Source organism: Panthera tigris, chromosome F3, assembly GCF_018350195.1.
Source record: "Panthera tigris isolate Pti1 chromosome F3, P.tigris_Pti1_mat1.1, whole genome shotgun sequence".
NCBI classification, from domain to species: Eukaryota; Metazoa; Chordata; class Mammalia; order Carnivora; family Felidae; genus Panthera; species Panthera tigris.
Window position 1 is genome coordinate 21,266,657 of NC_056678.1, and position 24,189 is coordinate 21,290,845.

Genomic DNA, 24,189 nt, shown 5'->3' on the forward strand with positions numbered 1-24,189 from the left:
TTGCTCAACCGACTGAACCACTGGGGCCCCAATAACATCTTTTTAAAAGAGTTTGAGCTTTGAAAATAGATTTCTTTAATCAAACTACTGTTCTGTCCTAGCAGTCTGACAAAGGAAAATATATAAGATATTGAAATCCTCCAAAGTGAATGTGAGACTCATGGCCTGAAGAAGTCTCATCCAGATCCCAGGAAGCCGTTTTCTTGTCTTATGGAATGACTTGAGCAGAATATTCTCAAAATTGAGGATGTTTTTTGTCCTATTTATCATATAGCTAGTTTAGTGACTTTACTGTTTATCTGGCAATTTTGACATTGAATAGGTAAGATTGAAAAAAAATCATGCTGCTTTATTTAGTAGGAATAATAATTCTCATTCATTAAGCACTTTGTCAGGCTGAAGGTACTTTCCATACATTACCACACGTACCAAGGGATACAGGTTTTATAATCCCTGTGCCAGATGCGGAAGTGAAATTTAGAGATGTTAAGTAATTTACTGAAGTTGTCTATTAAATGGTAACTGGCAGAGTCAGACCAGTCCAGGTCTCTCTAGCTACCAAATCCTTGCCCTTAATTGCTCTGCTACATTGCTTCTTTGTACTAATTCCTCTTTTTGAAGCATGGGTGATTTGTTTGCATTTTCTGAGTCACAAATATGTAAATTGCACTTTTATAGGCTTTGGACTTGGGGTTAGACAAATAGAACACAACAGATACATTCTAGCAACTTTCCCAGTCTAATGGGGATCACGTAAACAGGTCTATTATATCCTCACCAAAGCACATAGTAATTAAACATGCTCAGCTCCCTGGTCCTTCTTTGCCTGTCATTCGTTTTTACTCAAATAGGACTTAATATAATTATTTTCATTTTGGTAAGCTATGGGTTATCTTATGGGGTGTTATAATTAATTTAAATTCACTTAATTTTGAAAATGAAGCTATGTCATATGAAAAAATGGTATGAACAGATAATAATAGGATATATAACTCCAAAATAATTGGTAGATACTGGGAATTAAAGATATGGGTAGACTTTGATGAAATCATTAGGGAATAATAGTCTAATTTCCTTACCCTCTCTCATTCTCTAGATGCTGAATGAAGATAAAGAAAAGTTTACTGGAGATTTTCTGGTGTCGAAATATGATTCTCTCAAGATTATTAAACATTTACAGGAAAACTGGACAGATATTGGGTTTGGGATATTTGGTCGCCATAAAAGTATGGAGGGGGAGCTGCCACCAGAGCAACAGCACATGAAGGAAATTGTGAAAACCATTGGAAGACTCTACAAAGAATTTGAAATAAGAATAAATGGGGATAATGGTAAGGAAAAAACAATGATACAATGCTTGACATTATGACATTATAAAGCATTTTGATAGTAATTATTATTTGTATTACAATTACTATTTAAAATCTAAATAATAGTGATTATATTTATAATACAACTAATATTTAAAATCAAAATAATACATACACATGGTTTTAAAAATTAAGCAAAAGAAAGCACTGAGCACTGCTTTATTGAGATGTAATTCATATGCAATGCAATTCCCTGTTTAAAGTATACAGTTCAGTGATTTTTACTACATTCACAGATGTGAGCCACCATTACCACAGTCAATTATAGAATATTTTTCTCAAAAGAAACCCTGTACCCTTTAGATCTCGCTCTTTTGTCCTCCCATCCCTGATTTTCTGTCTCTGTGGATTTCTCTATTCTGGACTTTCGTGTGAATGGGATCATATAGTACGTGATGTTGTGTAACTGACTTCTTTCATTTAGCGTAATGTTTTAAAGGTTTACCTGTGTTTTAGCATGTGTCAGTACTCTATTCATTTTTATAATGAATACATTCCATTGTATGTGTATATCACATTTTGTATATCATTTATATATAGTTTCTTTTTTTAATGTTTATTTTTGAGAGAGAGAGAGAGAGAGAGCGTACACACAAGTGGGGGAGGAGCAGACAGAGGGGGACAGGGGATCTGAAGCAAGCTCTGCATTGATAGCAGAGATCCTGATGTGGGGGCTTGAACTCACAAACCACAAGATCATGACCTGAGCTGAAGTTGGACACTTAACCAACTGAGCCACCCAGGTGCCCCTTGTGTATCATTTCATACATTGATGGACATTTGGGTTGTTTCTACTTTTTGGCTATTATGAATAATGCTGATACAAATTTTTGTTTACACATTTCTGTGTGGAAATAGTTTTCATTTCTCTTAGGTATATATCTAGGAGTAAAGTTGTTGGTCAACTAGTAACTCTATCTTTAAGTTTTTGAGAACTGTCACACTGTTTTCAAAGACGCTGGATCGTTTTATATGTCCATCCCCAGTATATGAGGGTTCTGGTTTCTCCACATCCTTGCCATCGTTATCTGACTTTTTGATTCTAGCCATACTAGTGAATGTGTAATAGTATCTCATTGTGGTTTTGAGTTATGTTTTTCTGATGATTACTGACGTTGGTATTTTTTTTTTAATTTTTTTTTTTTAACATTTATTTATTTTTTTGAGACAGAGAGAGACAGAGCATGAACGGGGGAGGGGCAGAGAGAGAGGGAGACACAGAATCGGAAGCAGGCTCCAGGCTCTGAGCCATCAGCCCAGAGCCTGACGCGGGGCTCGAACTCACGGAGTGCGAGATCGTGACCTGAGCTGAAGTCGGACGCTTTAACCGACTGAGCCACCCAGGCGCCCCTGACGTTGGTATTTTTTAAGGCTTATTAACCATTTATGTTTCTTCTTTGGAGAACTGTCTATTCAGACAGATCCTTTGTCCATGTTTTAATTGGGTTATTTATTTTTCTGTTATTGAGTTGTAAGAGTTCTTTATAGGTACAAAAGCTTTTTAAGATATATGAATTGTATTTTCTATGATTCTATGGGATGTTTTTTTCATTTTTTTGATGGTGTCCTTTGCAGTGCAAAAATTTTAAATTTTGATGAAGTTCAATTTATCTTTTTTTCTTTTTTTTTTTTTGTTTGTGCTTCCAGTGCCATGTCTGTGAATCCTCTTCCAAATTTAAAGTCATGAAGTTTATCCTTATGTATTCTAAGAGTTTTACGGTTTTTGCTCTTATGTTATGGTATTTGACCATTTCGAGTAATTTTTGTATATTGTGTGAGGTAAAGGTCTAACTTCATTCTCTTGCATGTGAATATCTAATTATCCCACTACCATTTTTTAGAAATGTATTTCCCACATTTAAAGGCCTTGACACCCTTGTCAAAAATTAGTTGATGGTAGTGGTTTATTTCTGGACTCCTAATTCTTTTCCATTGATGTATATGTCTGTCATTGTGTCAGTATCAAACTATCTTAATTCCTCTTGCTTTGTAGTAAGTTTTAAAATTGATAAGTGTGAGGAGTCCTACTTTATGTGTTTTATGATTGTTGTGGCCATTTTGAGTCACTTCCAATTTCATCTGAATTTTAGAAACAGCTTATTAATTTCTATAAGGAGAGGATATGCTTGGATTCTGATAGGGATTTTATTACATCTATGGATCCGTTTGGGCAGGTTTGACATTTTAACAATGTGAAATCTTCCAATCCATGAACATGGGATGTTTTTCCAATTATTTGGATCTTTAGTTTCTTTTAACAGTGTTTTCTACAATTCTGAGAATGTTTTGCACTTCCTCTTCTCCTCCCCCTCCTCCTCCTCCTCCTCCTCCTCCTCTTCTTTCTCCTCTTCCTCCTCTTCCTCCTCCTCCTTCTTCTTCTTCTTCTTCTTCTTCTTCTTTCTTCTTTCTTCTTTCTTCTTTCTTCTTTTTTAGGAGTGGTCAAAAGAACAGATATTAACTTATTTATTTTATGTTTTTGTTTTGTTTTCAGGAATAGAATTTAGTGCTTCATCACTTACATATAACACCCAGTGCTCATCGCAACAAGTGTTTTCCTCAATGCTTCTCATCCCTTTAGCCCTTCCTCCCCCTCCACCCAACACCCCACTAGCAACCTTCAGTTTGTTCTCTGTATTTAAGAGTCTCTTATGGTTTGTCTCCCTCTCTGTTTTTTTTTTTTTTATTAATGTTCATTTATTTTTGAGACAGAGAGAGACAGAGCATGAACGGGGGAGGGTCAGAGAGAGAGGGAGACACAGAATCCGAAACAGGCTCCAGGCTCTGAGCTGTCAGCACGGAGCCCGATGCGGGGCTTGAACTCACAGACTGTGAGATCATGACCTGAGCCGAAGTCGGACGCTCAACCGACTGAGCCACCCAGGCGCCCCTCCCTCTCTGTTTTTTATATTATTTTTGCTTACCTTCCCTTATGTTCATCTGTTTTGTATCTTAAATTCCATATATGAGTGAAATAATAAAAGATTTATCTTTTTCTGAGTGGCTTATTTCACTTAGCCTAATACATTCTAGTTCCATCCGTTATATTACAATATAATTTATTATTTATTGGCATTTTATAATTTAGTATTAAAATGGCAGACTTATGACTACTTTTAAAAGTTATTACTTTTCTCACTTTTCTAGGTATCTCTAAAATTCTTTCAAGTTTGATTAGTTCTCTTGAATTCTGTTCTTTCAAGATGGAAAGTGTCCTGGAGTTTCCTGAAATGTATCTTAAAGAATACGAGGAACTTAATGAAAAAATTAATGAAATAATATCTCAGTTGGATGCCTCATTAAACATTGTTGGTACCATCCCTCCGTATATAGACACGGATTCTGGCTCGTAAGTTCCCATAGCTTTCTACGGGACAGAAGGGAATCCCCACTTCTCCACTGCATTTTCCCAGTACCTAGCCTCAGCGACGGGCAAGGAGTGGGGGTGGGGGTCCGAGGAGAAACCTTGGATGTCCTTTTCCTTCCAGGAAAAAAGCCCTCAACTGGGAACTGGAAGATGAGGGAACTCTGTGTCCATAACTCCAGCAGTCTGGAGTGGAGTGTCTGCCTCACTGAGCACCGAGGGGAAAGAGAGAGAAGAGTCTTGTTTCAAATACCGTAGACTCTCCTTGCCTTTCTTACTGAATTTTCACAGATTGTCTTGTCCACATGTTTCTGCGGTTGCTGTTCGTTCCAGAGGCTTTCAGTCGTTTGGTTTTGTTTTGTTTTTCAAACAGTTCTCACCCAGATTCACTAAGGAGTGGATCAGCTTTGCTCCTCACACTGTCATGTTGGAAACTGATCTCTTGAGAATTTTAAAATTCATTTTTCTCACTTTGTGATCTCACTGCCTAGAAGTGAATGTAAAGGGTAGGAGTGTGAGTTTCTACAGTAGAGAGTTAGCACTGAAGGTAAGATCTACATTGTCCCAAGAGCATCATGCCAGTTGCTACCTGCATGGGGTTAAGAAGGCGATGACAAGGAGTAAGCCATTATACCAGGTGATTTAAGGTTTTGATTCACCTTTCCTGAATTCTCAAACAATTGGCAACACCTAAGTTTACTAGGTCCGGTGAAATAAAACCCTTTCTTTTAGCTGATAGTTTAACTTTTATACTCTATGTGAGTCACTTATCTTTATTTTGTTTGACTTTTCCTTCAGGGTGCTTCAAGCACAAATATTTAACATGATTCAACAATGGCTTTTGAAGATAGGCAATGAGATTAACAATGGTAACATTGAACTTCAGCACCAGGTATATACTTGTAGGGGGTTGTGAAATTATATTTTGCCTTGGCTGGGAGTTTTCTTAAAAGAAAAACTAGGTCATAACTATCCAATTGAAGCAGGAGGTTGGGAGGGCAAAATGGGAACTTATGTGATGTAATTACTCAAATGATTTGTATGGATATTTATTTTTAAATTTTATTTTACTTTATTTTTCTTCTTGAGAGAGTGTGCAGGGGAGAGAGAGAGACAGAAACAGAGAAAGAGATAGAGACAGAGAATCTTAAGCAGGTTCCATGCTGAGTGTGGATCCCACAACCCTGGGATCATGACCTGAGCTGAAGTCAAGAGTCCCAGTGCTTAACCAACTGAGCCACCCAGGTGCCCCTGATTCTAATTTTAAATTCAGCTATGAACCTAAATTCAGCATGCCCTAGATTCTACCATTTAATCTCTACAATACAACTTTGAAATGAAGATAATAATGTTTCTGTTTGTTTATTAGGGATGGTTCAAGGATCAATTAATATTTTATGTAAGCAAAAATGAGTTATTTGAATGAGGGTGTAAATCCAGGCCATTGATATAGGAAAGAACAGTTAGGAATTTATTTACTTTGAGAAGCAGCAGGGGTATAGCTTGTGAATGTGGGGGGAAATATCTTTAACTTGTGAAATCACAAGTCAGGAAGTGTTGCCCTTTTCCTGGTGTGTTAATTAAGTTATAAAAACACATTCATCAACATTCCTTTAGGTCATTAACAACCTTTCCTTCCGAGGTGGGGAGCTTGGGTTTTAGTACCAGCTAGGCTCCCAAGTTTGATTTTTATTTGTCCATTTAACAACATTTATTAAGCACTTAATTCTCTGTCAAGTACTATGTGTGGTTTTGAGGGATAAAATGATGGCCCATGTCTTAAAGAGACGCATAGGCTAATTGAGGTGACAGATGTGCAAACAGTTCTAATAGACATGTGTACAGAACAGTATAGAAACGTGGGGAAAGGATCAAATTAAAGCCAGTGGAAGTTAAAAAGACTTCTCAGAGTAGGTCATGTGTAAGCCTAGAAGAATACTTAGGGACTCATCAGAGAAAGGGGATAGGGCATTTGAAGGGTATGGCATGTTTGACTTTTGCATTTCATGATGTTTTCTGCATTTTATGTCTGGGACCGAGCCTCAGCAAACACCATAATGCAGAACTTCCAAAACTTGACTGGTTCCCACTGCTGCCTGTGCCTCAGTGTTCTCGCACTCCTAAACCAAAAGAAACCCCTCACAGTTCAGTTTATTAAGTAGATAGTTTCGAACAACTTACTAAATATTTGTGTCCTAATAACTTAGTAACTGTTTGGAAAAGCAATACGTGTTAAAATAGTTAAACAAGGAGGCCATTATACTGGGGTAGCTCTGGTCCCTTTGGTAGCCTCTATAAACAAACCAAAGCCAGAGTCAGTACTTGAATCTAAGAAAACAAAACCCAAGGACTGATCATAAACAGGCAACTAGATTTTCTTGAATATGAAAAAATGGAACTCGGGAACATCTGTCACAAGAGCCAAATAACTAAATTTTCCCAAATAAGGCAACATTTGAGTTATAGTCAATTAAATAATTGCATTGCTTTGCTTCAGTGTCTTCTCTATAAAAATCTTTTTCCTGGCCCCTGCCTGCAGAACGCCCCTGACCATTTTTTGGTTTTGACACGGCCTGATTCTAATTGCTTGCTCAAATAAGCTTTGCAAAATTTAATGTCTTAGTTTAACTTTTTAGATATACATATGTTGAAAGAAAAAGAAACCCTTTTATTCTCATTTAATCAACATTATTTACTAATACAATGTATGCACTTAACTACTGGACAACTTCTCTAACCTTGAAACCTGATGGGACGGTGCCACCCTCATTTCTTGTTGAACCTCGATTTTCCCAAAGTACTTTTTTTTTTTTTTTTAACCACACAACCACCAATAAAACCAGCTTTGCCAAGGAAAGATGTCATCAAAAGTGATAGAGTGCATCCAGTGTTGAAACTGTGAACTATGTCAAGTTCATGCTGTGCTGATAGGTGTCACACATCGCTGTTATTTCCCTCAAGAATTTAAAACCCCATGACATCCTTGAGAATTTACTTTAGAGCTCTGCAATGTCTTAGTGCACAATTGGGGAACTGCAGCTTTAATGGGTTAATACCCTTGACCAAACTAAAGAGGAAGAGGGTAGTGTAATGTAGTATAATGAGCGAAAGAAAACAAGGTTATCCTAGCTGAGTAGTGATGATTTGATTTCATTAAGAATGGTAGTGTTCATATGTGGATCTTGAGAAACTTAACAGAAGACCATGGGGGAAGGAAGGGGACAAAAATAGTTACAAACACAGAGAGAGGGAGGCAAACCGTAAGAGACTCTTAAATACAGAGAACAAACTGAGGGTGGATGGGGGGGTCGGGGAGAATGGGTGATGGGCATTGAGGAGGGCACTTGTTGGGATGAGCACTGGGTGTTGTATGTAAGTGGTGAACCATGGGAATCTACCCCCAAAACCAAGAGCACACTTTACATACTGTATGTTAGCCAATTTGACAATAAATTATGTTAAAAAAAAAAAAAAAAAAAGAATGACAGTGTTGTTGGAGCACTTGGGTGACTCAGTCATTTGAACTTCCAGGAAACTCTTGATTTCCCCTCAGGTCATGATCTCAGGGTCATGAGATCGAGCGCCCTGTTTTGGTCTCTGTGCTGGGTGTGGAGGCTATTTCGGATTCTCTCTCTGTTCCTCTCCCTCTGTCCCTACCCCCCTCAAAAAAAAAAAAAAAAAAAAAAGAATGGTAGTGTTGTTGCAAGTTAGAAACAGGTATGCTTTCTATTTTTAAATTTGGTATTGTTTTTACTGTTTGATTTATTTAAAACGAGTCATTTATATTATAATCATGTTTTAACAGATGGATGAGTTGCATATATCTATGATCCAGTGGATGGTAAGCTTGCTGATTTTAATGGTGCCTGACTTTACTGACCAAGACACTCTCCCAAAGTTGGAAAAGGAAAGTGCTGAGAAACATGATGTAAGAGTTGCAAAGTTAGAGCTGGACGCAATCGCACTGGCCAGAAAGTTGTCGCAATACTCCAGCTATTTGAACAGGTGAAACTATCTGATTATTTTATTATTGTCCTTTTGAAGATTAAATGTGACATAAAGCAGAGGAGATAAGGGCGGTGAGGTAGCAGCAATCAGGGATTGTTTTCAAACCTTGAAAGAAATATTAGTTCAGTTTTTAAACCAGCTTCGACACTGCCCGGTTGAAATATGTGATTTTAGTGTTTTCCCATTGGCTTTAGAATTCTTTTGAACACAGTGTTACCATAGGCAAGTTGGGAAGTGTATACTTATACGGGAGAATTAGTAAAAAGAAAACCAAATCAAACCAAAAAGGCCCACTTGTTTGCGTTAATAAGATACATCTTGCATGTTTGCACACACTGCGGGGGCGGGGGGGGCATTTTTGAAGAAGCTTGTAATTCCCTATGTAATTCCATGCAAAACTGAATGTACACTTATATTCACTAAATCTATTTAGTTTCACCAAACACCAACTGAAACGTCTCTTAAGAAAACCCAAATGAAAAAACCCCTATATCTGAAAAGCTAGAAGATTCTTATCAAATACAGATAAGGTCTGAAAAATTATAATTTTTTAACTAGGAAGCATAGGTTAGTACAATTGCTTCAAATTCAGGAAGTAGCTTTTATTTTCATTCAATGTTACCCATGGTCAAGAGTGAGAAGAATGAAGAGGAGGAACAGGACAAGGGTGAGAAACTTGAGAGACAGATTATTTTCCTTCGTGAGTCAATAGTTTAATTATTATGGTAAACTTCCATGGTATCTGAATTTAAAACACTTAGAAGAGGAACCAATAATAAATAGGTCATGCTGTGTGTGTGTGTGCTTTTATTTTATTTTATTTTTTCCAGTTGTTGCAAAGGGATGGTAACAGCTATGGCTCTGAATAAAGCAGGTCACTTAGAAAAAAATCCTACTAAGGATCTTCATGAACTGAATGAGATGAAGGTAACACTATCTTCCCCTTTTGTTTTGTTTGTTTGTTTTAGCAGACTTCTTAGGTTGACTTGTATTACAACAAACTACACGTATTTAAGGTGTACTGTCTGGTAATTTCTAAATTATGGATACACCCATACAATGATTATTATTTAAAAAAAGAGAAAATATCTAACACATTCAAAGTTTCCTTGTACCCCTTTGTAATCTCTCCTTCCAGCGTCATCCTGCCCCCATGCAAGGTCTGATCCATTTTCTAACACCAAAGATTATTTTTATTGTCTAGAATATATAAATAGACCCATTCAGAATGTGTACTTTTTTGATCTGACTTCGTTACTTGGCATAATTATTTTGAGAATCACACATATTGTTGCTTTTATTAAAATTGCATGCTTTTTAGTGCTGAGTAGTATTTCATTATATGGATATACACAATTTATCCATTCTCTGTTGATGGGCATTTGAATGCCAGTTTGGGTTATTACAAAGCTTTAATGCATATTCATGTATATATGCATCTCTTTCATTTCTCTTGAGCAGATATCTAGGAATGGAATGTCTAAGTCACATGGTATGTATGTGTTGAACGTTTTAAGAAACTGTCAAACTATCCTCCAATGTGGTGAAACCATTTTACACTCCCCGCCAGCAGTTTATGAATGTTCCCCATGGCCACTTCCTCACCAATACTCACCGTGGTCTGTCATCCATAGTGGATATTGTTCTAGACATTCTGTTGTGTTCTCTTGATCTGTTTGTTGACATTGTCACCATTATCAAGCGGTCTTGATTACTATGGTCATAGAAGAAGTTTTGAAATCCAGTAGTGTGTATCCTTCAAATTTGTTCTTCTTTTTCAAGATTGATCAAGCCGCCTGGATTAAAATCCAAGTGCTTTGCTTAACTATATATATATGACCTTGAGCAAGATGATCAATTGCTCTGTCCTTCAGTTTCTACATCAAAAAAATGAGAAGAATAATGGTACATATTTCTGTTCTCATCACAAGAAAAAAATTTGTAACTATGTATGGTGACAGATACTAACTAGGCTTATTGTGGTGATCATGTTGCAATATACGCAAATATTGACTCATCAGGTTGTTCACCTCAAACGAATACAATGTTATTTTTTGTGTGTGCATTTGTTTTGGGGTTAATCCATTTTTTAAAATTTTAATTTTTTAAATTAATTACGTTTTTAATTAAATTGCAGTTAACATTACAGTATTATACTAGTTTCAAGTATACAATATAGTGATTCAACAATTCCCTGCACCACAAGTGCCCTCCTTAATCCTCATCGCTTATTTCACCCATCCCCCCAGCCACTTCCACTCTGGTAGCCATCAGTTTGTTCCCAGTGTAATGTTATTTCAATTATACCTCATAAAAAATAATAGCACATATTACATACTGAATGAATTAATATTGCACATGCTTAGAACAGAGTCTGGCATATAATTAAAGCCAATTAAATGTGGGCTATTTCTATTGTTATTGCTATGCAATCACAGTTGACCTGGTCAGCTGCGAAACATTTGTTGGGACCGACCGTTTGCCTGTAGTAAATGCAGCAGCCTTTCTGCATCTGGTTTTATGGCACAGCACAGCTCCTTGCCCCATTGCAACCCAGATCCCCAAATCCTGTTGATAAGAGATGGTATGATTTCAGGTCTGTGTTCATAGAGACTCATTTCTGCACAAATCTTTGAACTGAAGTGATAAAAAGTTAATTGAATGGAGTTGTATTTAGAGTTGTACTTAACAGCTCCTCGATAGAAGGAGTGAATAAATGAGTTGTTACAGTCTGATTTTTTCTGCTTAGTAATTATCTTTGATCTCTTCTCAGAGAGAATGTCATGAGTGGATCACCACATGTTCTCACCTCCTTTCTGGGCTTAAAGGCAGAATAATAAAGTTACTGACACCGGAAGAAAAGGAGTACCTGTTTGGAGAAGAGGTATTTGCCATGTGTTGGCATTGATCATTATTCAGCCTCGTCCTGTATTGCAATAGATAAGGTTTCAGTGACTTTTTCCTATCAGTGTTCTGAGTCCTCACTTATTTACCAGAAGAGAATGTGGTCCCTGACCAAGAGCATTAGTAGTTCTTCTCCCTTCTAAGGGAGAAAATCATCCACCTAAGTATCTCTCCTCACTTTCTTAGCGGATGATTTTGCTTTATCCTTCATAAAGGAAAGGATGGCTTTCAGAGGGGAGCTGCCTGTCACATCCTGAGGCAGGTCCTCAGACTGGTCTGCTTTTGTGTGCACACTTCCTCATCCCCTTCAGGCTCTGTCTTCCATTTAAGGTTATTTCTTCTCTTGAGCACCTAACCCAGCCCATTGGCCTGTCTCTTTTGTGTCTTAAAAAATTTTTTTTAAGTTTATGTTTTATTTTATTTTATTTTTTTTTAGACAGTTAAAAAAAATTTTTTTTTAACGTTTTTTTAATTTACTTTTGAGACAGAGAGAGACAGAGCATGAACAGGGGAGGGTGAGAGAGAGAGAGAGGGAGACACAGAATCTGACACAGGTTCCAGGCTCTGAGCTGTCAGCACAGAGTCCGATGCGGGGCTCGAACTCACAGAGTGAGAGATCATGACCTGAGCTGAAGTCGGACGCTTAACTGACTGAGCCACCCAGGCGCCCCTAAGTTTATTTATTTTTGAGAGAGAGAGATAGCATGTAGGCAAGTGCTGGAGGGGCAGCGAGAGGGGAGTACAGAGGATCTGAAGCAGGCTCTGTGCTGACAGCAGAGAGCCCAGTGCGGGGCTCCAACTCACGAACTTTGAGATCATAACCTGAGCCGAAGTCAGACACTCAACGGATGGAGCCACCCAGGCGCCCTGTGGGACTTGCGTTTTATATTGAAACACCAAAGAAACACCACCTTTCTAAATTATACACCTTTTACGAATGCTTATTTTTCTTTGCTGCCCAATTCTTGGCCAGAATTATTTTGAATTAGCCACTGAATGATTTCAGAAAATTAAGTAACACAGACGTGATCTTGGCTACGCAACAGATCTATGCAAAAATTAAATTCAAGAGCTCTGCACAATCATAGGGAACAGAAAGGATTTTAAAGGTGATTGAATTCAGCCTAACATCAGATGTGTGAAACTTTGCATTACCACCCATCCTTGATCTATGCCTATATTTGAGCATCTGCAGTGGCAGAGACCTACTTTCAGAATTAGCCATGTGTTTTGGTGAGCACTCACTAGTAGAATGTTATTCTTTCTATTGAACTAGATGAAATACATTTCCTTGTAACTTTTTCTACTCACTGGCCCTGTTCAGTCTTTGGGTTGATGTGAACAAGGTGGATTTGTCTTCCACATTATACTGTTTCTAATATTCCATGTTGTAGTGTTTTCTAACATTTGAAAATAGCAATATTCCACCTAAGTCTGTTTCTGGAATTTATTTTCTATTTATCTGTTCATGGGTCATCACCACAATATTTTAATTTTTGAGGCATTATGGTGCATTTTCATATCCGGTAGGGTCAGCTCTCCTCACTGATCTTTTTCATGGGCTTCAGGATTTCACCATTTTTGCTTATTTATTCTTCTATAGAACTCTATAATCTACCTCTAGAAAAAATAGGAATTTTGAAAACTGGGATCATTCTAAATTTATATATTAACTTAGAGCAGAGATACTTATGTTGTTGGGTTGTCATATCCAAAAATGGGGGATACAGGATGTCTACTTTTAATGCTTTTTAATGATGTTTTATGGTTTACTCATTTTGTGCATTTCTTGTGAGGTTTATGTCTGACTGTTTTATTTTACTGCTATTTAAAAAAAATTTTTTTAACGTTTATTTATTTTTGAGACAGAGAGAGACAGAGCATGAACGGGGGAGGGTCACAGAGAGAGGGAGACACAGAATCGGAAACAGGCTCCAGGCTCTGAGCTGTCAGCACAGAGCCCGACGCGGGGCTCGAACCCACGGACCGTGAGATCGTGACCTGAGCCGAAGTCGGACGCTCAACCGACCAAGCCACCCAGGCGCCCCTTTTACTGCTATTTTAAATGGGATCTTCTTTTCCATTGTATCTTATAATTGAGAACTGTGTATATGTTATTGATCTATGTATTTTAATTTTATATTCTGTGACTTTACTGAATTATCTTACTGTTTTCAGTAGTTTTTAATAGATTCTTTTGGGTTCTCCAGATACTTAATCAAATCATCTACAAATAGAGATAATTTGACCTCTTTCTTTCAATTATTATGGCTCTAATCGCTTTTTCTTGTCTGATTTCAATGGGTAATTCGTCCAATTAGGTGTTAAATAGTGGTAGCAATAGCAAGCATCCTCTTCTTTTTAAAAAAATTTAAAAAAAATTATTTTTTTTTTTGGATAGAGAGAGTACAAGCAGGGAAGGGGCAGAAAGAAAGAGGGAGGCATGGAATCGGAAGCAGGCTCCAGGCTCTGAGTTGTCAGCACAGAGCCCAACACAGGGCTTGAACTCACGGACCGTGAGACCATGATCTGAGCCGAATTGGATACCCAGCTGACTGTGCCACCCAGGCGCCCCTTTAATTTCTTTATTGTTCCTTCATACATCCCAGATCTTCTGCCTGAGATCATTTTCTTTCTGCCTTGACCTTTACATTTTTCTTTAGTGAGGATTTACTGGAGGCAAACTTAATTTTTGTTTGCCTAAAAATGTCTTTATTTCACTCACATTCTTAAAATTTTTTTTTGCTGGGCATACAATTCTAGGAGGGTATTATTTTCTCTTAGCCCATTGATGACACTGTTCCTACTGTTTTCTGGATTTTATTGTTACCAAAGTGACAGTTGAGAATTCAGCTGTCAGTTCCTTTGAAGTTAACCCTCTCTTCTCTCTGGCTGCTTTGAAGATCTTTTTATCTTTGGCATTTTGCATTTTCACTCTGATACGTGGTGAATGTGGAGTTCCTTTTCTTTTTAAATTTTGCCGTTAATTCTCTTGGTTTCCTGAATGTTTGAGTTGGTATCTTGAATTAGATATGGAAAATTCTGTTTTTGTCTCTTCAAATATTGTCTCTACTATATTTGCTCTCTCCTTTCTTTCTGGCTGAATGGATATGTATTAGAACCTATGCGCATGTCTTTGAACCTTATTTCATATTTTCTATCTCTCTGTGTCTGCACTGCATCCTGAATAATTTCATCTGGTTTACCTTCCTGTTCGCTAATCTTCTATTAAACCTTTGTGTTCAGTTTTTATTTTATTTTATTTTCTATTTTTTTGACTGGACTAAGTGGCTTTATTGGGGAAAGCCAGGATTACATCAGACGTAAGAGTTGGCATTGGGGCCCTTCTTCTTTCTAAAGGTGGGCACAACGTTGACAAAGTGCCAGTTGTATAGTATCCACCACTTGGCTCTGCCTGTCTTCTTCTTCTTCTCCTTCTCCTTCTCCTGTTTGGCCACCTTAGGAGTCTGCCCTCTTACTTTCCCTGCACGGGTCAGGGAACCATGGACTTTACCTTCAAGCCTGCGGCAAGCTACTTCCAGGGTGGTCAGAGCCTTTTCTCCACACTGACCCAGGGTAGCCTCATCCTCTAGGGGCGTGCCTGCCAGGAGCACGACTTGATCTTCTGGAGCGACGCCCTCCAGAGAGGCTACATGAACCTTGATCTGGGCGACCGTCTCCTGGCCGATCACCTCGAGGGTGTGTAGCTCCTGGGCATGGACAAAAAGCTTCATGTCGGCCACTGGACGACGGCCACTGCAGCCGCGACCACGAAGATGGAGTCGAGAAAGAGCTCTGTTCAGTTTTTAAATTTAATTGTTAAAGTTCTATTTGGTTCTTTTTCGTGTCTGATCATTTTTGTAATCTTTGTCTCTTTATTCATATTTTCAATCTTTTATTTCTTTAGACAGGTTAATATAACTTTGTAGTCTATTTGATAATTCTAATATATGATATATCTGTATAAGAATGTTAATTACAAACTGGACAGCAACATGCAAAAGAATGAAATTGGACCACTTTCTTGCACCATACACAAAAATAAATTCACAATGGATTAAAGACCTAATGTGAGACCTGAAACCATAGAACTCCTAGCAGAGAGCACATAAGATAATTTCTCCAGCATCAGCCATAGCAACGTTTTCCTGGATACATCTCCTAAGGCAAGGGAAACAAAAGCAAAAATAAACTATTGGAACTATTCAAAATAAATAGCTTCTGTGCAGCAGGGCCCCTGGGTGCGGTAGTCGGTTGAGCGTCCAACTCTTCATTTTGGCTCAGGTCATGAATCCTGGGGTTGTGGGACTGAGTCCTGCATTGGGCTTCACAGTGAGCCTGGAGCCTGCTGAGGATTCTCTCCATCTCCTGCTCTGCCCCTTCCACTGCTCACCTGCTCTCTCTCTATAAAAAAGAAGAAAAAAGCTACACAGTGAAAGGGAATAATTAACAAAACTAAAAGAGAAATACCGAGTGGGCAAAGATATTTGCAAATGTCAGCTCTGATAAAGGGGTTAGTATCTGAAATATATAAAGAACCTCTGCGACTCAATACCAAAGAACCAAATAATCCAATTAACAAACGGGCAGAAGACATGAACAGACTTTGCTCCAAAGAAGATGTTCAGATGGCCAACAGATACTTGAAAAGATGCTCAACATCACTCATCATCAGGGAAATGCAAACCAAAACCACAATGAGATATCACTTCACACTTGTCAGAATGGCTAAAATCAAACACACAAGAAGCAAGAAGTGTTGGTGAGGATGTGGAGAAAAAGGAACCCTTATGTACTGTTGGTAGGAATACAAACTGGTGCAGCCATTGTGGAAAACAGTATGGAGGTTCCTCAAAAAATTAAAAATCAGACTACATGTGATCAAGTAATCCTACTACTGGGTATTTAAGCAAAGAATATGAAAACACTAACTCAAAAAGATATATGCACCCCTATGTTTATTGCAGCATTATTTATTATAGACAACCTATGCAAGCAGCCCAGGTGTCCGTCGATAAGTGAATGGATAAAGATGATGTGGTAATACACACTCACGTATGCACGTGTGGATACACACACACACACACAGGAATATTACTCAGCCATAAAAAAGAATGAGATCTTGCCATTTGCAACAACACAGATGGATCTAGAGGGTATAATGCTAAGTGAAATAAGACAGAAATTTCTAGCTTCTGTTTTTTACACATCGTTGCTGTGAACATCTGAAGGACATTTTTCAGTCGATCATTGTGTAGACTTCTTTGAGGTATTCAACACTGTTGACTCCTTCTTTCTCCTCTTTTGGCTTTCCTGGTGGACCTCTCAGACTTCTGACATGACTTCTGGCCTTCTCTGGGGGCTCGTCTTTCTTCCCTAGCCCTTTATGTGACTAGGTTCCTGTCCTAAGGCCTCGTCCCCTAACACTTCACAAGGTCTCCTTTGGTGATGTAATTTACCTTCTTGGCTTCAACTAAATTCAATTAAATAATTGTTAAATGATTATCTTTAGCCCAAATGCCTCCATGTAAACTCTAGATCCGAATATTTCCAGTTGGATATCTTAGTGGTAACTCAAAGTCACATAGCTGAGTCTGAACTCATCTGTCTTCCCATACCTGCTTATGCAACTTTGTTCATTATCTCTGTGAACGGTATTATCATCTATGTAGTGGCCTACACCATACATCAGGTATCATTCAAGATGCTTCCATTCCCTAACTATTCCATATCCATCGAATTACTCAAGCAGTAAGAGTTAACTCGTAAATAACCTCTTGAATCCTTACCCTCCTCTTCATTTCTGAAACCCTGTGTTGTTCATACTCTACTCTCACCTTTTCTCCTTCTTTCTCTTTCTCCCTCCCTCCCTCACTCCTCTCTCTCTCTCTCTCTCTCTCTCTCGCCTCTTTCTCTTTAAATCTACTCTCATGTTGCTAGAGTGATTGTTTTAAAATTAAAACATATCAGCCAATTTATCAATACCTCATTGCCTTCAGGATAAAATTGTTTCCCTGAAAAGCCACTGGAGCCCTTCCTCTATGATTGTGCTCCTGTCCATCTACCCCTAAATTTCTGTCCTACTGAACTACTTTGTCCTCAAGAGCCAATCATGCCCATGCAGCATCCTCTGCCTAGAATACCCCATGCTAACTATCTTTTTCCCTTACTCATCCTTCCAGAAGAAACTCAGACATTACGTCCTCCAGGAAACCTTCCTGACCAACCCTCTCACCCCTATCCACTACCAGATCTGGATTAGGTGTTCCTACCATGTGACTATATGTATCCATAGCATTTTCTTGTCCACTAAATTGTAAGCTTCTTAAGGACAGAGGCCATTCTTATTCACTTTTTTGTCCTTATGCCCAGCACAGTATCCAGTTGGAAGATTAGTACGCATTAAATACTTTTGAATGAATAATTGGTATATACTACTCAATTATTAATATACACTAAGCTATAATTATACTATTGTTTTATCTCACAGGATTTTGTAAAAGAATTAATTGAGCCTGAAACAGACAGGCTTTTTAGAGAAGATGAAGAAGAAAGTATGGAGGATAAGAAACTTGAGAAGGAAAAGGAAGAAGAGAAAGAAGAGGTAAGATGTTTAGTATTATCTTTTCTTTCCCTTTATGTTTTTAAAGAATATGTTTAGAGGTACTAGTGAAAATAGAAATAGATCATCTGGCATAAATCAAGTTGCGTCCTTTCTTCTTGTAGATTTAGCCATACCCGCAGACACCCTTAGCTCTTTGTTTTCCACGGAAGGAACATCCTTTTCCTTTTCAAAATCCACCTACTTCCCATCAGCCTCATTCACACCTGTCCTCCTATTTCCTACACTATCTGCCTTTCACTCTGATGCTGTTTCTTTATCCTTTCATTGCCAGATTTTTCAAACAGTAATGTAAACTCTATGTGTCCACTTCTTCAGCTCCTGTTCTGGGCTGCCTTTCCCCTGCTCCCAGGCCCACACCTTCCTTCTCCTTACCCTGTCCCCACCCCTGCTGAGGCATTAGTAGTAATAACAACCCTTCCTGGGGCACTTATAATAATGATGAAAATGCGACGATAACCACCACTAATTGAGTGCCTACTGTGAGCTACATGTTCTGTACATGTTATCTCTTATCTACACAGTACAACTTCAAGGTAAAAATTATTGTCCCATTTTACAGATAAGAAAATTGAAACTCAGGTTGACCGACTACCCTAAGTCAGATAGCTGTAAGTGGCAGAACCAGCATTCAAACCCAGATTAGTCTGGCAAGAGCCCTTTGCTGATTCCTGGATTGACTATTGTCTTTGGCTCTTAGAACTCGTGATCACCTAACATTCTCTGTACTGTCTTAACTTACTTCCCTGATGTTTCTTCTCTGTGAATAGTTTAAATGTTGGTATGACTCCAGGCTGTGACCTAGGTCCTCTACTCACTGTATATGCTGGACAGCACTACAAAAATATGATAACAACACCCAAGCTTCTTTGGACCAGCATTTTCTGTTTTATTTCTGCTATAGTCCTTGGCATATGGAAGACACAAAATAAATGGAAAACAGTGTTATGTGGCCACTAAATAATGTCATACCCTTTAACTGTATAATGCATTCCCTCCTCTCCACCTCTGAGGCTTTAGTCCTGGCTCTTTCCTCTCTACGGTACAAACTCTTGTTCAACCTTCAGGTATCACTTTCTTTCTCAAACTTACCTGAGTGTCTAGGCAGAATTCAGGGCTCTTTTCTGGATGCACACAGCTTTTGGAACCCACCTCTTTGCTAACAGTAATGTGGCATACCATAATTATTTTCTGGGCCATCTCTCCCACTGTGCTATGAATTCTTGGGGTCTGGAAGAAATCCTCTGTTTTTCTCACATTTTCTTCCCTGGTCTCCGCTTCCCCGTCCCCACTAATTTCTCACACAGTGTTTGCTCTAAAGTCTTCAAAATGCTCGTTGAGTGACTAGAGCAAATGGAAAATTAAAGCTTCAGACACTCCTCCAGGCAACTTGCCCTGTCACTGTGTCCCATACCAGCTCACTAAAGGGACGTTCGTGTTTCTGTGCCCTAGAAGCCTTCAACATCCAGAGAAGAGGAAAGACTCATTCGAATAATTGAAAAAGATGAAAACATTCATACCAAACCTCTATTTGAAACAGATGTATTCTCTTCCTGGGTATGTATCTGAAACCCAAATCGGAGATTCAAAACTAGAGAAAAAAGCCAGGAAATTTAACGGTATGTAAAAATGATATGGATCTGACATAACTTTTAGCTCTAAGAGGACCAGGAGCTCCTACATAATATATTTTTCAGGGTTTTTTTTTCCTCCCAGCGTCATCCCTGGAAAACTCTTGTTTTTCACCGTAACTTTATAAAAACTTCTCATTCTCTTCTTTAAACCTCAGTTTAAAGATTTTTTTTTTTTTTAAGATTTATCTATTTTTGAGAGATAGAGCACAAGCGAGGAAGGGGGAGAGAGAGAGGGGGACAGAAGATCTGAAGCGGGTTCTGTGCTGACAGCAGTGGTGAGATTGATGTGGGGCTTGAACCCATGAGCGGTAACATCATGACCTGAGCCGAAGTAGGACGCTCAACCGACTGAGCCACCCAGGTGCCCCTAAACTTCATTTTAAAATGAGCTTTTCATTGACTTTCTTAATTTAATAATATCTTGGTCAAAACTTGACCTATTTTTTTTTTTTTTTTAGAATATTCATTTAGCAGATTCTATTGAGAACTGTGATCACCATATACTTCCAACCACAAGAATTAATGGGAAACTGGAAATTTTTAGAAACTCAGCAGGTGGGACGCCTGGGTGGCTCGGTCGGTTAAGCATCCGACTTCGGCTCAGGTCATGATCTCACGGTTCGTGAGTTCGAGCCCCACGTCGGGCTCTGTGCTGACAGCTCAGAGTCTGGAGCCTGTTTCGTATTCTGTGTCTCCCTCTCTCTCTGCCCCTCCCCTGTTCATGCTCTGTCTCTCTCTGTCTCAAAAATAAATAAACGTTTAAAAAAAAAAAAAACTCAGCAGGAAAATAGATTAAAAAAATTTTTTTTAATGTTTATTCATTTTTGAGAGAGAGAGAGACAGCGCGCGAGAGAGCATGAGCAGGGGAGGGGCAGAGAGAGAGGGAGATACAGAACTCGAAGCAGGCTCTAGGCTCTGAGCTGTCAGCACAGAGCCCAACGTGGGCCTCCCACTCACAAACCATGAGATCATGACCTGAGCCAAAGTCGGATGCTTAGTCAACTGAGCCACCCAGGCGCCCCAGGAAAATAGATTTAAGATTCCTCCACAGAAAGTTCTAGGACCGTGGTAGACGTAAGTCAGTTCTAGATTGGCGTGTCTCTGTGTACAGGAGGTCATGCCTTCATCCCATTAATCCCCCAAAATGGTATGTAGTGTTTCGTGTGTATGTTTATACTGTGCATTTTCCTGGTGGGGGGTGGTGGTGCCAGAAATCCATATATCGAATCCAGTTTCACCCCCACAGTAATGGACCATTTCACTGTCAGAGGTTTGGTCCATCTGAGCAGGTGGGTGCAGTGGGGCTGTGGTGAGGGTCAGGCTGGGCAGCAGCTGGATGACTAAGGCAGAGGTGTGGCCGATTGCAGGGGTATATGTCCAGGGAGGTTGTGGGAAGTAGGCTCCAAATCTTATAGGAAGAACTGGGGGAAATCACGTGGAGAGTCAGTCAGGAGTCATGTGCCGTGAGACACATACGGAAAGGGCACCACCGTTTGATCTCCTAACCCCACCAATCCCACCCAAGGCCCTCCTGCCTCAGATGGTCTCCCCTGCTGTGCTGTCTAGGCTAGGAGTCAGTGTCAAGTCTCCCAGATACCCAAACCAGGCAGGAAAACAGCCTATAGCCTGGGGCAAAATTGAGGGGCACAGAGCTTGTCTTTGGTGGTGGTGGCGGGAGGACGGGGGGGGGGGGGGACTGCTCCAGGATACCACCTTTCCATCTGACACGGTGCAGTGCCATGTGACTAGCTCATCTGGGACGATGTGGCCCAGAAAGTCTGTCTCCAGGCTCTGGAAGGTTGCTAATGCTGCTACTATAGATCACTGAAGATTGAACCATTTACGTGCTCGTTGACTATAAGGTCTGGGGAATGGAGCAAAATGCCAGCCGGGTATATAATTATTTGCAAGTTCCTGGAGGTAAAGGAGAATCACGTTCATCCTATGTGGTGGTGGCTGGAACACTCGCGGGCGGAAAGGGATCACCAGGTGCTCCAACAGAAGAGACCTAATTGTGCTTGGCCAGCAGAGACAAGGTTGATATTTGGGGCTGTGGGTGCCCAGAGAATGAAGGTTCCTTCAACTGGCTTGTGAGGTCAGAGATTTGGGGCAGGAGGTGGAGCTGGGGGGAGCGCCATCTTGGACTGTGCTGCAGGCCAGGTGGAACAGGTGGGGCCTGGGCTCCGTGTGCCTGTCACTTACAAAAGTACTAGGACTCCCTGAGGGTGCTTTAAGCTTTCAAATCTTCTATTGTAAGTTTTTCTTTTGCTTTTGTTTGCTTGTTTATTTCCCTTATTTATTATTATTATTATTATTTGACAGTCTCTGGTCCTAAGAACATAAATAACCATTTTGTAGGGATACAGGTTCAAGGCACCAGACCTAACAGGCAGCTGCACTCTTTTGCTGGTCTAAAAACACAACTCCCAGGAGGCAGTACATTTGATTAACCCTGGGGAAGGCAAGAAAAAAGGAAGGGATCGGGAAGCAGAAAGCCTGTGGTGTGCAGGTATAACTTGTCATGTCCCTGGGAGTTGAGTTGTAAAACTGGAGAGCTCCAAGAGATCGAGGAGCCCCAGGTTTTTCTAGTGAGAAATAGTGCCAGACCCTTGGGAAGCTAGTGACCTAAGCATGGAGAATTCCAGTTACTCTTAGTATCCCCTCCTGCAGATGACACCAGTGTGGGATTTTCTGAGGGTTGAGATATGAGTGATATCTCAACAGGGGTGGTGATAAGTCACCACCAGCTTGGGGAGGCTGATAGCTTGACCTGGTAAACCAGGGCCTCATTCATACCGTTACCCAATGCCCTAGTGTCTACCACAATGGGGCTGGACCGTCCACTATTCAAACGCTCCTCAATTAGCCAGGAGTTAGGGCTTTGTGGAAATTCGTGAGGACTGTACTCAAAGCAGGCCCTGTGTGCATAACGTGGCCAGCTCCGTCTGAAACAGGCACATCTAATTTGTCACTGTGCCTGATGGACTCGTGAACCAAGCGATCCCTGTAGGCGGTGCTGGCTTTGCTGCCGTCCTTCCTGGGAGAAGGCTCCTCTGCTTTCGGAGGCAGCCCCGTTCAGTCAGTTCTGGTTACTTGCTGCAACGCACCCCTTGTGGCCCTTTCTGAATCAGAATCATTCCAACATTGTTCCTGTAGGACAGGCAGCCGGAATTCTGTAACATCTCAGCTGGCTGGTGGAGACGTGGGATGACTAAATCCGGCAAGCTCCCCCCGAGGCTACCAAAAGTGCTCGGAGCTACCCTGGCCCCCCAGTGCTTCCTCTTGACCGCATGAGTAGGGCTGGCCACAGCTCAGCTACCCCAACAAACAAGATATTGGAAACGATCTCTTTCAGACTCATCTTCACACCGTAGGTTCTGGGTGTCCATAAAGACTTATAAGTGTATGAAGATGATAGGAGATTTTGCTGAATCACCTGTGAACTCCTGCAGAAAGATGAGCAGGCACCAGATTTGGGGGGATCAGCAGTATTTTTAACATAAGATTAGACATTCTGCCCTTCTGTCATTGGCCTGAAGGTGGCCCTTAGAAGTCTGTTTCCCTCTCACAATACCACGTACTCCAGAGCAGTGACTAATTTACGTATTTTATAACCGCAACAGGGAAGGGCCCTTGGATTGGTGGTTCTAGAAATTATGTCCAAAGCTGCTGCGGCGCTATGTCAGTGCTGGGAGTTGGATCCCAAAGAAGTAGGCCTGGAGTAAGATCCTCCCTGAGATAGTGTCAGGCTAGAGCTATTGTCCAATTCAAAGCCCATTAGTGGAGTCAAACCTGAGGAAGACCAAGTCAAAAAGGCCAGAGACAGAATTGGAGTCAGAGACGAAGTGCAAAGCTACAGCAGATTGGCACAAATAAGGAAAGTCCAATGCAATTATTTCCAAGAGCCACGAGGCCCGTGTTTGTCTCTCTTAAACAGGGTGACAGACCACAGAAGCCAGAGGAAGGCTAGGCGTAGGAGAATAGGGTCTAAAGCCATGTCTGTGATTAGCCTTGAGGTGTCAGTATCATTATATGGGTGATGCGGGGGAGGCTGCCACCAGCCATACACAGAGGATGCCACAGGAATTTCCTCTGGAAGGATTTGAAATGGACCACAAAACGTTAATCTGTACTTGCCAGTGTCAAAACAGGGACATTTTCCTCACACACTGTAACTAAATATACGGTGGACTCTTGAAGAGCTCAGGGGTTAGGGACACTGACTCCCTGCACAGTCAAAAATCCGTATGTAACTTTTGACTCTCCAGAAACTTAACTAGTAATAGCCTA

General features: G+C 40.1%; 2 protein-coding genes across 4 annotated transcripts in view; one reads left to right on the forward strand and one right to left on the reverse strand.

Annotated features, from left to right (window-relative positions):
• The window catches only part of AXDND1 (axonemal dynein light chain domain containing 1), an 88,238-nt gene that overhangs the window by 58,004 nt on the left and 6,045 nt on the right, over positions 1 to 24,189 (forward strand). For all 3 annotated transcript variants that reach the window (XM_042976478.1, XM_007096244.3, XM_042976479.1), the window contains 8 exons: positions 1,097 to 1,331; positions 4,515 to 4,716; positions 5,530 to 5,623; positions 8,537 to 8,736; positions 9,570 to 9,666; positions 11,513 to 11,623; positions 18,134 to 18,247; positions 19,718 to 19,822. In XM_042976478.1, coding sequence (XP_042832412.1) covers positions 1,097 to 1,331; positions 4,515 to 4,716; positions 5,530 to 5,623; positions 8,537 to 8,736; positions 9,570 to 9,666; positions 11,513 to 11,623; positions 18,134 to 18,247; positions 19,718 to 19,822 — 1,158 coding nt within the window. The remainder of the gene's footprint in view (positions 1 to 1,096; positions 1,332 to 4,514; positions 4,717 to 5,529; positions 5,624 to 8,536; positions 8,737 to 9,569; positions 9,667 to 11,512; positions 11,624 to 18,133; positions 18,248 to 19,717; positions 19,823 to 24,189) is intronic.
• On the reverse strand, positions 14,961 to 15,377 carry LOC102950735 (ubiquitin-like protein FUBI). Its single transcript, XM_042976842.1, has one exon. The coding sequence runs from the start codon at positions 15,375 to 15,377 to the stop codon at positions 14,961 to 14,963; it is 417 nt and encodes a 138-aa protein (XP_042832776.1).

What these genes read in the sequence shown, in the direction of transcription:
- LOC102950735 (XM_042976842.1), bottom strand. Translation starts at nt 15,377, where the DNA reads ATGAAGCTTTTTGTCCATGCCCAGGAGCTACACACCCTCGAGGTGATC.